The 12627-nt window shown below is 40.3% G+C and overlaps 1 protein-coding gene across 3 annotated transcripts in view; it reads left to right on the top strand.

Annotated features, from left to right (window-relative positions):
* Window positions 1-12627, top strand: part of adgrb3 (adhesion G protein-coupled receptor B3) — a 117384-nt gene that overhangs the window by 86261 nt on the left and 18496 nt on the right. For all 3 annotated transcript variants that reach the window (XM_034101259.1, XM_034101257.1, XM_034101256.2), the window contains exons 17-19: window positions 10065-10191; window positions 11338-11441; window positions 11545-11647. In XM_034101259.1, the coding sequence (XP_033957150.1) occupies window positions 10065-10191; window positions 11338-11441; window positions 11545-11647 (334 nt within the window). The remainder of the gene's footprint in view (window positions 1-10064; window positions 10192-11337; window positions 11442-11544; window positions 11648-12627) is intronic.

Below are 12627 nucleotides of genomic sequence, written 5' to 3'. Positions count from 1 at the left end.
CAGCTTCTTCTTACTCTGATCAGCTGGGTTAGCACAGAAAGAAAAGCTTGAGAAGATACACCTGCAAGGCAACCATTTACATTAAACCGTTACTAGGGATGGGTCAAAAATAATAGGAATGCCACAATTCCAGCTGTAAATGAAACAGTTGTGAAGCATAATATGCTTTTCTGAGATTCACATGTTTATTTTGACTAACATTAATCCAGTTTGTGAAGTTTTATTTTTACCTTCAAACTCTGAGTCAGTGTTTGTAAGTTTTGCAGTGCTCCTGCGTCCAGCATGCTGTCATGATTTCATCTTATCAGAGCACTATATGAGTCACTAGTCCTGAGTCATAAGTGAACTCCTATGAATCCAAGTTTTAGAGACTTTTGTTGTGCACGGAAGTCTCTAAAAGTATACTTTAGAGTTAAAAACAATTTAGCTTAATCTTTGGTTCTCAACATCTAAAAAATAATTGTTACATCAGGAAACGTGCAGAGATACAAATAGGCTGGGTAGTCACTGCCTGAAGTGGTGGAGCCATAAATACTGCAGCATTATGTAACATAGCAGGGGGAAAACTCCCCAAAATCATGAGGGCATATACAAAACACAGCTGCATTGGGAAAAAGAAGTACCACACCACAACAGCACAAAGTCAAATGCTAACGGAGACAAAGAAAAGACGTGACACAATCACAGCAGAAGTTAAACATAAGCCATTATGGAAAGGTTTTGAATTGGGTTGCAATATACTAATAATGTGTTTGTATTCATCTGTCCACAACCTACACATTCACACACCCAATTCATGCTTTTCTGAAGCTTTTGGTCATTGCTGAAAAGTGAGTAGCCTTCTAAGTTGGACTTGTTTTGTCTGAGGTTGCTGTCCTGATACTTTCAAATGGATTTGATGGCACCTTGTTTGCGGTGGAATGATTTTCTCGCCTGCCCCGTTAACATTTGACACAGCAATGTTCTTGTCACAGTGTCACTTGATAAAACTAAAGTTGTTGGAGCATTTCCTCTCGCGGAGACTCAACCTCCTTTGCTACTTTGCAGTGAGGTCTGTTCACTTATTTAGCTGAGAGGCAACTATTTACTAATTACACTAAAACAGGAACAGAAGCTAATAGCTGCTGAATTATTTACAGCTCTAAGCTTTCAGAATTTCATTATGGCAAACCCTGTTTTGAAAGTTTTTTGGCCGGCTATTTTTTATATATTGCATTCTGTTATTGTCTCTGGATGTTTTAATTGTTACAGGAAGAGACTTATTACCCTGTGCACAAGGGACACTGGACAAATGCATTTCCCATAATGTTATGTGGAAGAAAACATTTGGTGTCAGAGAACATTGTTGAATATGGGGAATGTTTGCAGTATATGATTTGTTGTTCTGCGCCAACACACTAGTTTCTCTCCTACTTTTGCATTTCTGATAATAATATCATTCTGACAGTAACTGCGCAAGGCACGTTTGCTTTCCCTAATAGTCAATACCTGTTTTTGAATGCAACTAGGGGACCAGTTTTATTACTGTAGAAGGCACTTAACGCCACATCCACTGACTAAAAGTGTTGCTGAATAAACGAGAATCTTTATAATTTTATGAGTGTTAATGCGTTAACTGCATTACTAAAAAACAGCCCGACACGTTAATTATTTAGTGTGTTTTGGTGTGTAACTAAATCATTTCGGATGAGCAGTTACTGGAAATACTTTGGACCTCAGTTTTGCTGTGGTTATGGGAAACAGCAGTTGTGGCTGAAGCAGCTCAGTCAACAGCTTGTAGGAGGATGTTATTCTTACTTTCAAATAGCATGTGAATTGTGCTGTCCTCTATCGTGCTGCATTTTAGGGCAACCGGTCTATTTTTGAACAGCAAAGTTACAACTAGGACAACTCTGCTTCATTCTCTTTTACTCTTGACTTTCACGAAGCAAGTGTTTTAATCGCAGCGTTTATGCAATAAGTCGTTTTAATCAGAGTGGTATGATTATCATGTTCACTTCAAACAGTCGCCTCGTTCTATTACACAATAGCTGCCACTCTCAGGACTCTCATCGAAGGGGTAATAAGCCATCTGTCAGCCATGTTGGACCAAACCAACAGAGAGTGCTCACTGTAACAATTAGCAGAATGAAGATATGTTGTTCACAAGAGGAGAACTGTGTCCTCTGACTCGTGAGGTCCAGATTCAGATCATGTGAATATTTAAGACTGGAGGCAGCCACGGTGAATCTGCGAGGCTGAGAGACGCTGCCACACCTGAGCCTCTGCTGCTTTACTTTCACAACAGGGGTGGAAGCCCGAGGGGTAAACATGCTTATGTGTGAACACGAGGAAAGACTTGTGATTTGTCTGTTTATGTGCTGGGAATATGAGAGGGACACGCTGTTCAACTCTGCAGCTGATATAGCGGTAGAATCGATACATTTGTCTTTTTCTTTCTGTGCTTTTCCCGCATATTGCTATGCAGAGGGGACCACATCAGTGCTGTTAAATCTTAATAAAGGCAAAACTAGATAATTGGAATCTTCTGTTTTTAGCATACGGGAGCAATAGGAGAGAAGGCAATAGTTCTTCATGTTTTTCATACCCAGAAATACTGATGTGAGGACCAGGTTTAATGGAAATAATTTGACATATTAAAGTCCATTTATCTAAGGGAAATAAAGCCAACCCGAAAATGTCATCAAATTGTAAATGGGCATTACATTTGGCAATTCTTTATAACCAGTACTGAGTAATTTTATAAAGTATGATAATAAAAAAAATGCAATTACTTTAGTTAAGAACAAGATGTTCCTTATACCGGTTGGAAATACATCCACTACAGAACTGTAATTAGATACCATTTTGAAAAGGTTATCTTTTCAAATAAATTACAACCTTTGAGTGCTACTTGTATGATGCATCAGCGGCATTACTCTCAAAAACATTTGACTGCAGGATTCTTGTGATAGAGTATTTTCAAACTGCAGTATAGGATCCGAGTGGGCGTTTCACATCATTTACAATATTAAGAATAAGATCATTAATGTGAAAACTGATATTATCTGCTTCTTTTCAAATACTGAAGCACAAGTCTTGACAGCATAATTAGTTGTCAAGAAATCCTCATTTAATTATTTGCAATTAAAGTAAGATATCAATCGGGATATTCATGATTTGACTCTTTTTTTAACTCAGAGCACTGTTGCATCTAACATTGGCATACAATCAAAAAAGAACATGAATGCAATAAAGAATTAAACAAAGATAGGAATAAACATACCTCTGTGCAGCTCTCAGTGTGAAAAATAACACATTGGAGAATCCAGAGAGTCAATATGATCAAGAGAGCCGATATGATCAAGTCTCCACAGCGCTGGGTGTAAACAGGTCAGATGCATACACTTTTATTACACTTTGAAATGTCAATATTTTCAGTTATCAAACAAGCCTGAAATTGCCAATATCCCACCACTGCGCCAAGGGAAAAATGTGAAATCCAACACAGTGATTTTAGATCAGCCGACTTCCCTGTAGTGTTCAAATATAAATATTTGGAGGTGATAGATCCAACTATCTACCCAAGATACATCATATTTTACATGTATGTGCAACATCTTGGAGATTAAGTAGCCTATCACTGTGAATGCAGCATGAGTTTGAATCAGATCACTTTCTAGCCGATTTTAAAGCTCATAACTCATTCTTATTCAAATGAAAAACATAATTAATCTCATTTTGAGCATTGTAATCACTTGCATACATTCTAGCTCCTCAGTTGCTCCAAACCGCTACTAAACTTGCAGGAAAATTAAATTACAGAATGACATGAGCTATTTTGAGCCTTTTGGCGTTATCCTGCAATTAGATGCTTTTATAATCCTCTGAATCCTTGTAAAGCGCAAAGAGTGCACGGAGAGCCGAACGAGAGTCTTTCTGACTTTTTAAATCGCAGATGTTTTTGCTTCCCCCTCTCAGATTATCCACCAAAGTCTTATCGAGGACACCCTTCATTATTAACAGCTTTTAAATCCTGAAATGACTTTCCAAATCAGACTTAACAGCATCTTGACCCCCTCTTTAAAACACACAGCCTTTTTACTGACTGCCATATTTATTACACCTATTTCTTATGATCTGATTCTCCTCGTTTCTTGCTTCCTCGCTAAACCTCTCTAAAGGTAATACATTATATCACAAAGCTGTTGTCACGATACAGTATAACCAAACAGATTGTAATCTTTATGGCCAAACGTGTATAATACATTTTCCATACCTGCAGTGGGCTGAGGCTCGGACCACAAGATTAGGGGTTTACTTGTTTTTTTATTTCTCTTCGTCTACAGGAGTCAATTTAGATGATTTACTCTGCAGAACACGCAAGGTCACACACTAAATAACAGCGGCCCTTTTTTAATAAAATGTGTCACGATCTTAGTTTTATGTCACGGTTTTGTTCGGTCTGTCTTGTCATGGTTTTATTTTTGCAATTCTGTTCTCCCTGTGTCTTGTCTTCCTCCCTGTCGTTAGTTTCCCTGGTGTGTCTGATTGTCTGATTGTGTTCACCTGTTGCCCTTGTGTTTCTCCTCCCCTGCCCGGCTGTTTCTCGTCTCGTGATTACCCCTCCCTGTATTTAGTCTTGTCTCTTCCTGTGTTCGGTGTTGGTTCATTATTTGTCGTTCATGTGTCCCTTCATGTTGGTCACAGTCACCTTTGGTTTGGATGCTACCTCGTGCCTCGTACCTGTTCATGGATTCTTGTTTTGTTCAGCTTTTGTAAATAAAGTTTCCTTTTGAAACCTGCTTCCTCCTCAATCTGCATTTGGGTCCTATTTTTCCCCAACCCTGACAAAAATGGCTCAAGACAAGACACAAGCCCAGGCATATCGGTGGATTTAATTCCAATGTTTTAAAAACTAAAAGATACATCTTAAATGAATGATCCATTGAGATCGGAACTATTGTTGGAAAGAAGAAAAAATTGTTTATTCAAAAGGTAAAAACAGCTGCGACACAAAATATAGTCATTTCAACTGATAGGGAGTCAAATACTATAATGTAACCTTCTTTAATGAATGATCTCTAGAAAGAAAGATCAAGTGCTATGGAGTTCATAACATGAATGTTCCCAAGAATGCTCTACTTTCCGCAGAACCGAAGCATATTAATCATTTATGCTTTAAGGTGTGAGGAGCAGCTGTTGCAGCTTCAGGTTCTAATAAACATCTGGATATCCTGGATTTGAGCCAAACAGGCTGCAGTGAGGCAAGGCTTAAGAACCAAGAGAAACATTTAGTAGGTTCTCCATCACCTTGGTTCTTAAAAATGTAGATCATCTAAATGTCAGAAGATGCACGAGTTGGACACACTTATATTTCCAGCTTTGCTTTGCTGATGCTTAGTAACAAACAAACAAAATCAGGCGAAATGAGATGAAATGAGAATCTGCTGTCATCAGGTTCGGTGTACTTAAGTTAAGAGCCACTTAAGAAATCCAACAAGTTGTTTAAACAGTAAGTGCACCTGCAGCTGATGATATATATTTAGGGCTTTCCTCAAGCTTCACTTTTCAGTTAAAGTTGTTTTCGATTTAAGGTTCACGTTCTGCAATTCTGTTGAAATCGCTCTCTAATGGTTCCCTTCTTTGACATCGCCATCTCTGAGATCAGCAGTTGTCAACGTTGTTCACATCATCGACCCTTAAATAGACACATTCTGGCTAAAGACTCACACTTGATCAGATTTAGACTTCTGTTGTTCTGGCTCTGTTTTTGAACAGAAGCCGTCAAAGCTGCAGATGCAGAGACGATAATGGCGAGACTTATTGTGTTCTTTGTTTTGTAATGAAATTAAACTGCTTCTGGTCTGCTTTTCAGTAATTGCAAGGACATTAGGAGGCAGAAGAGGTAACAATGTGGGCGATGTTTACAGTAATTCTAAGCTTTGCTCCGGCAGAAACCATGCATTAGTTGACAGCAGGAAGTTGTGCTGTGTTTGCGTGGGAGAGCATACACGATGGTGTGAGTTAGGGTAAATTACAAGTACACTCTGAGGTAGGGCTGACATGTCATTATCAGTCCTGACTCAATTCTGTTTGCCTTCATTGTTGTTTTTATATAATGCCAATATAACATTTGTGGGTTTTATTTATACACAATAGTATATGATTCATTTGGCAGGTTTTACCCTGTAATGAAGAAACAGAGTTGCAACACTTTTTCACAAATGACATTTTTCTGACAACTTAAGCAAACTGATCTATCTTGAGGGGTTGCGTACCAATCATGATTAATTAGATATTCTTGCTACTTCCAAAAAAAGCACTCATTTTTCTTTTCTCTTCATTCAGTTAACACACGCAGTTTGGCCCAGAGGCTGATATGAATTGCCTGTCATCAAGAGATCCAAGATTGATGGAATCATTTCCTGGCATTGCTCCCACCCTCTTCTGCTTGTCATTGTGTCTTTCTAGACTTTATAAAATTGCCTAAAGTGCATCGCCTAAGGCAGTCCTTTAAGCCCTCAGCCCGGCGCCTGGCTAATCATAAGTGGGCATGTGATGAATTTAAAGAGCTTTTTGGATAGTTATCCCCATTCCTGAAGAAATACTATATGTTTAACAAAGCAGTGTTATATCAAAAATGGTCATGTAGAAGAAGAACACGGACTAAAAAGCAGCAGTCTGGTATTTTAGTCTATTCGGCTGCAGCAACCTGCTTAGTTGGACTATCATGATGTCACAGAGCTTCGCTGTTTGACTCTTAAGTGCACTGCTTGGAAGTTTGGCAAAGTTATGGGTTCAGTAATAAGATATTTATGGCTGCAGGAACACCATCTGTCAAAGTTCAGCAAGGAAGACAAACCTAATTGGAGTTTTGAGCACACTATCAGTTTAGGCGAGGCACCAGGGTTTATATACTGAACGTGTGTAAAACTTTGTGGACTTTTTATGTCACTCTGCTGTCATCCTAAAATTGGAGCACGATCGAAATCTGTCACACAGGAAGTTTGACTAGAAAAGTTGTCAATACATCAGTGCATGGAGAGAAAGTGGTCAACCAAGGGTGTGTGATGAATGTCATGTCATCTGTCTCACTGTGGTTAACATCAGCACTGACATTTTCTCCAGGGTGCATTTTATATTCAGAGGCCACCAGCCCCCCCCCCCCCCCCCCCCCCCCGATAAGGTCAGACAACATATCAAACGTGGCGTACATCAATCCCCCAGGCAGGCATGTTCTCCTGTCTGCCTCTCTCGCTGGCACAGAAGGGAAGCCAACATCTAGCAAGTCAAACGTTAGGAAACACATTATGTCGAGGATTGAGTTTTCTCCGGGGGGGAACGTTTCATTTATCCCAAAGTTATCAGGATTCAGCATCACTCAAGCTATCAATCTGAGCACAACAAAGTGTGCATTGGAGAGTGAATGTGACGCTAGTGTTGTGAGAGTGTAACAGCAGCAAAGGGTGATCTAATGTGGGCAGCTGTGTGAAGGCTGTGAAGCTTGTACAGAGACTTCCTCACTACCCATCTCTGTGCCCTACAGGAATAATCTGAAACAATGACAAACCTGCACTGCTATTAAAGGAATTGTTCCCTTTTGTATGACTATTCACAGAACAACCTCTCCAATAGATACAGTTTTGAAGAATTGTTGTTCTCTAGCTTTTGATTGGGCTCATACCGTAGACCGTATAGGCTCATACATATTACAGGCAGGAACCAACAATCATGTTTTCTTTCAAAGTGGAAACTCACAGAGAGTCAAGAAAAGCTGAAAAGCTGCAGCACACAAGACTTTCTAATAAGGGATACAACTAACAATAAATGTCATTATGAATTAATTTGCTGTTGATTTTTTAGATTGATGTTTTGTCAATAGAATGTATGAAAAATGGCGATGTCTTTGAATATCTTGTTTTTTCACTCAAACCCCAAAGATATTAAGTGTAATGTGATATACATGTAAGATGGAGAAAAAGCAGGATCTGCATCCTTTTCTGACAATCGATCAATCAATTCACGAATCATTGCAGATCTCTTTGTATTCTGATACAATGTTCTGCTTATGCCGCAGTTTGTTCTTCTGTAAGCCATATTTTCTTTTTGTCAGTGAGTGGATGTCACCATGGCAAAGCTTTTTGTAATCTGTCTTTCCACCGGTTCTCAAAGAATGGCTCCTATTCTGGTACCACACTGGGGTCCTTGTTGCACTCACAGATGTCTATTTATCAGCAGCCCAGGTTAATGCCAGGCCTTTTTGTCCTGTTTTACAAAAATATACATCATGCACTCATCAAACTAAAAATAAATGTTTGATATATTATACATATAAAACACCTCTCTCTTTTTTGCCACTGTGCTTAATGTGAGCATGAATGATTCATATTATTCAGTGCGGCTCAATAGAGTTACTTATGAGGACTTGTTTAAGAGCCTGGCCACAGACGTTCATTCATCATTGTGCGACGTCAGTGTTCAAACCTTCCCTTATGAGACCAGCTAAGAAATCCTTGAAACTTTAAATCAGCAGAATGGTGCGTCATAGACCTTTATGGCGTGAGTTGGCGCTCCACAGCCTGCAGAGAATATGGGCTCTTTTCATTTACTCTAATCCTGTTATGTTACTCATGTCATTTAGAACTAAAACAAATGTTTTAGTGGCTACATGAGTGTGCTTAACTACTGAATAGACCTGTTAACTGGTGTGCAGGCTGGAGTGAACAAGCATCAGTCGTTTGCACTAAACAGTCACAACCCAGTTAAGAAGAGAAGAGATGATGGGGAGTGATGTTGAGAGTTTTTTTTATTGTTGCATTGCTGTGTACAGACAGCTCAGAGTACTGCTTGGGCATTTGCAAAGGGCTCACAGTCCCTTCCAGGAATAATACATATTGCAGCCATATTGATCAAATTACAGGATTGCCTCACACAGCAGAGGCCACTTGGCACACACATCAACAGCCAGAATGCTCTGTGTTGTTCTAAATCACTGGTATGACTCTTCATATCTCATGGGAATTGTATAGCAGGGGAGTGAGCATACAGCAAGGTGTCTTTCAGGACAACAGGTGTTTGTGACACGAATCCAAAATGAGGGTAGGCCTATGTGCTGCGGCAACAAACAAAACAAATCTGAATATCTTCGGGAACATTAAGTTTCCACATTTAATCAGAATCGTCTAAAGATGTGAAATGAGTGGGGGCGATAACAAATGGAAGAGAAGCGCTCCTTTCATTTCACCTATACTAGCGGTGTGAAGTGGAGACTGGCTGCAACCATTCGCGCTGCTTCCGCGGGGTGGTATTAGTTCTGCAGTGTTTTTCATGCAAAGCTATTCGCGCCGAGCGGCAACAACTTTCGTGTAAAATGATTTTTAGGAATAATCCAAAAGCATCATGTATTCCCGGCATATCGTTAGACCTGCAGGCGAATAAACAGATCCTGCGACAGCGTGCGTTCCTTTTCTCATTGTATCAACCTCCCCCTCTCACCAAGCACAGAGGAACGGAGTATCAATCTGATGCTGTCCACCGTTTCTAGGGTGAAAATCCCCTTAAGGAAGCATTCAAAAGCTGCTAATTAAAACAGTTGAGGAGGGGGGGAAATCAACCGAAAAAGGAAAAAAAGGCAGGGGGCATTGAGAGAGGGGGAACAAAAGGAATACAGTCGTTTGGGAAACATCTAGAGGAATAGAGAGTCACGCAGACAGACATGCAGGTAAATATGAGCGCTCTTATCTCTAAGCTTTATGAGGGAATAACGGCTGTTTTCATATCACGCTTGTTTTTATGTGCGTTTAGAGAATCAATCAGAACCGGTCTGCTTGGACAGCTCGGTGCGTCCTCCCCCTCCTCCGAGCCTCTGCCTCTCTATCAGCTGAAATGCTGCTCGTAGCCACACAAGAGCCGTGTCGATGTCTCTGATCGCCTTTTTTTTTAATCTAACAGTCTATACGGCTCTCTAGCTCTCGATCGAAGTAAATAATTAAATAGGAAACGCGAAGCGCTGTGAATAAGTCTCGTGAAGTCGTGCCACCGCTGGAATTAAAGCTCTAACTGCCTCTGCCTTCTTCTTGCAGGAACGATTCTTGGGGAGCCTGGTCCTCAAAGGGATGTAAAACGGTGCTCACAGATGCATCCCATACAAAATGCTTATGTGATCGTGTATCTACCTTCGCCATTTTGGCTCAGCAACCAAGAGAAATAGTAAGTAGACTATTGATTTGTTATTCAGTGTGGGTTTTATAGGCCAATGTAAAGGAGAAACGCTGCCTGTGTGTGTGTGTGTGTGTGTGTGTGTGTGTGTGTGTGTGTGTGTGTGTGTGTGTGTGTGTGTGTGTGTGTGTGTGTGTGTGTGTGTGTGTGTGTGTGTGTGTGTGTGTGTGTGTGTGTGTGTGTGTGTGTGTGTGTGTGTGTGTGTGTGTGTGTGTGTGTGTGTGTGTGTGTGTGAGAATGGAAATTGAATCTTTGGTGTGCTAATCCTGTTAAGTAGTAATTCAGGGGGATTGTGGGGGTTGTTAGTAGTTTGCACATAGATTTAGATAACTCTGTGTGCGAGTGCACGCCAGAGGGTGTGTGCACCCATCAGTCAAATGCTCATATTTGGTCAGGGGGAGGGATAAAAGTTGTCAGATTTGACATGTTTCTCTTTTTTCCCTCTGTTTACATCAGGGAACCTGACCTATGTGGGGGTATTTTTAAAGCATGTTTTAAGCTCATGTGCTGAAATTAGATAAATGTAAAGGCCTGTAACATCTTGAGATCATAAAGTAGAGAACATTGAGAGCATAGAGTGCTTACACCATGGCCTCTGCATTAGTACACAGTAGGAATGGCCCTATCACAAAGACATCAAGTACCTTCTTCTCTATCAGGCCTGAAGCATTCAACAGCAGAATGACAATCGTTCATTTAGCCATACAAGTGCAGTTTTGTGCTAACAGTTAACTCATGACTATACTGTATGTAATGTATACAAGCACTCACAGTGTGTCTGGCTTCAGGCCTGTGATTGTCCGCTCACATGATTTTATATATGCCTGGAAAAGAAACACAATATTTTGTAATGCACTTGAGCCGGTAGTTTCCAGTGTCTCTGCTACAGAGATAATATCCTGCACATACTGTAGGTGGATAGACTGAACTGCTTTCAAACCCACGCATGCACTTCAAACCTCACAGTATATTAAGGAGCCCACAGTGGACTGTTTAGATTGGTGGTGGTTTGTTTTGATTGGTTCCCTCTACGGGCAACAATAAATATTTACCACCCTGCATTGACAACATCCCACCTCCCACTGACTGCTGGTCTTGCTCTGTCTCCTCCCCCCCCCCCCCCCCCCCCCCCCACAGAGCATGGAGTACTCAGGGGTCCCATCTGTGACATTGATAGTTGGCTGTGGTCTCTCTTGCCTCTCCTTGATCACGTTGACCGTCATCTATATTGTGCTCTGGAGGTAATTGCTACACTATAGGAGCATACACTGCAACCATGTTCTGTTTTTAAAGTTGGTTCATTTATATAAGGCCATGTTTGTTTCATCATTCTCTTTTCTTCAGGTATATTCGCTCTGAGCGATCCATCATCCTGCTCAACTTCTGCCTCTCTATAATCTGCTCCAACATACTGATCCTTGTGGGACAAACGCAGACGCACAATGCGGTAAGTGTCATTTAAGGATTGTTCAACACAAACTACAAAGCATGAAGGTTTACAGGTTTTTAAATACAGTTGGGATAATGTGGCAGTGGACAGATCCAAGAGACACTTCACTGTGGCCTTGTGCTCTGAATAGAGTAGAGAATAGAGTTTTGTATCGGCCACTGGGTGCATTCCTTTGAAATCTTCAGGTTTGTATGGCTTTGGAGATATGCATAGTACAGTTTATTATGCACAATATCATCAGGTTCCTCAGCAAGATTTCAAAAGATAAACAAAAGCAGCAACTAGATCATGTTTCCTAGTGAATTTGAGGCATACACTTTTTTTGAAAAGGGCTAACATTTGATTCAATAGTGAATCTCACTCTACAGGCCTAATCTTAAACATAAGTCCTTATGTATAACAAATGTTGACTTTGTCATTGAAAGTGAAAAAAATAAATAGCAGTCACATTATATCCTATTTCCAGCAAATGACCATCTTCTTTTGGGTCTCTCGTGGACAAGCTTCTCATTTTTCATCCAAATGGAATATTAAGTGTTTCTAATGCCTCTATAAGATGTCGATCCACTTTGCGTTGGCTCAGGACCATTTGTGTTACATTGTCCTCTGGTAAACTTGGGACAACCCCAATCTGCTGGCGGCGGGACAATAATGATCTTTAATTGCAATTAAAAATGCGATGCCATAAAGAAAACAAAAAAATGAACTAAAGAGGACGCTCAGATCACTTTGAGATGAAATCATGCCCGTTTCATTGCCGTGGTTCAAACGTGAAGCACTGCATAATAATAAGCCTATTTCAACAGTGTATGAGCAGCAAGGCCGACATGATGCACACCAGAAGACATGGGACACTGGTCATAAAAGAAAATAAGACTTATTGCAGTTATAAACCTGGAATGGGGAAGAAACGTTAAACTTGGCTATACTGTAAGAAATCAAATCAAAATGTATAATAGCCCCAAATCACAAGAAAT

Source organism: Pseudochaenichthys georgianus, chromosome 15 (assembly GCF_902827115.2).
Source record: "Pseudochaenichthys georgianus chromosome 15, fPseGeo1.2, whole genome shotgun sequence".
Lineage (NCBI taxonomy): Eukaryota > Metazoa > Chordata > Actinopteri > Perciformes > Channichthyidae > Pseudochaenichthys > Pseudochaenichthys georgianus.
This window is presented reverse-complemented; position numbering and strand designations above follow the sequence as displayed.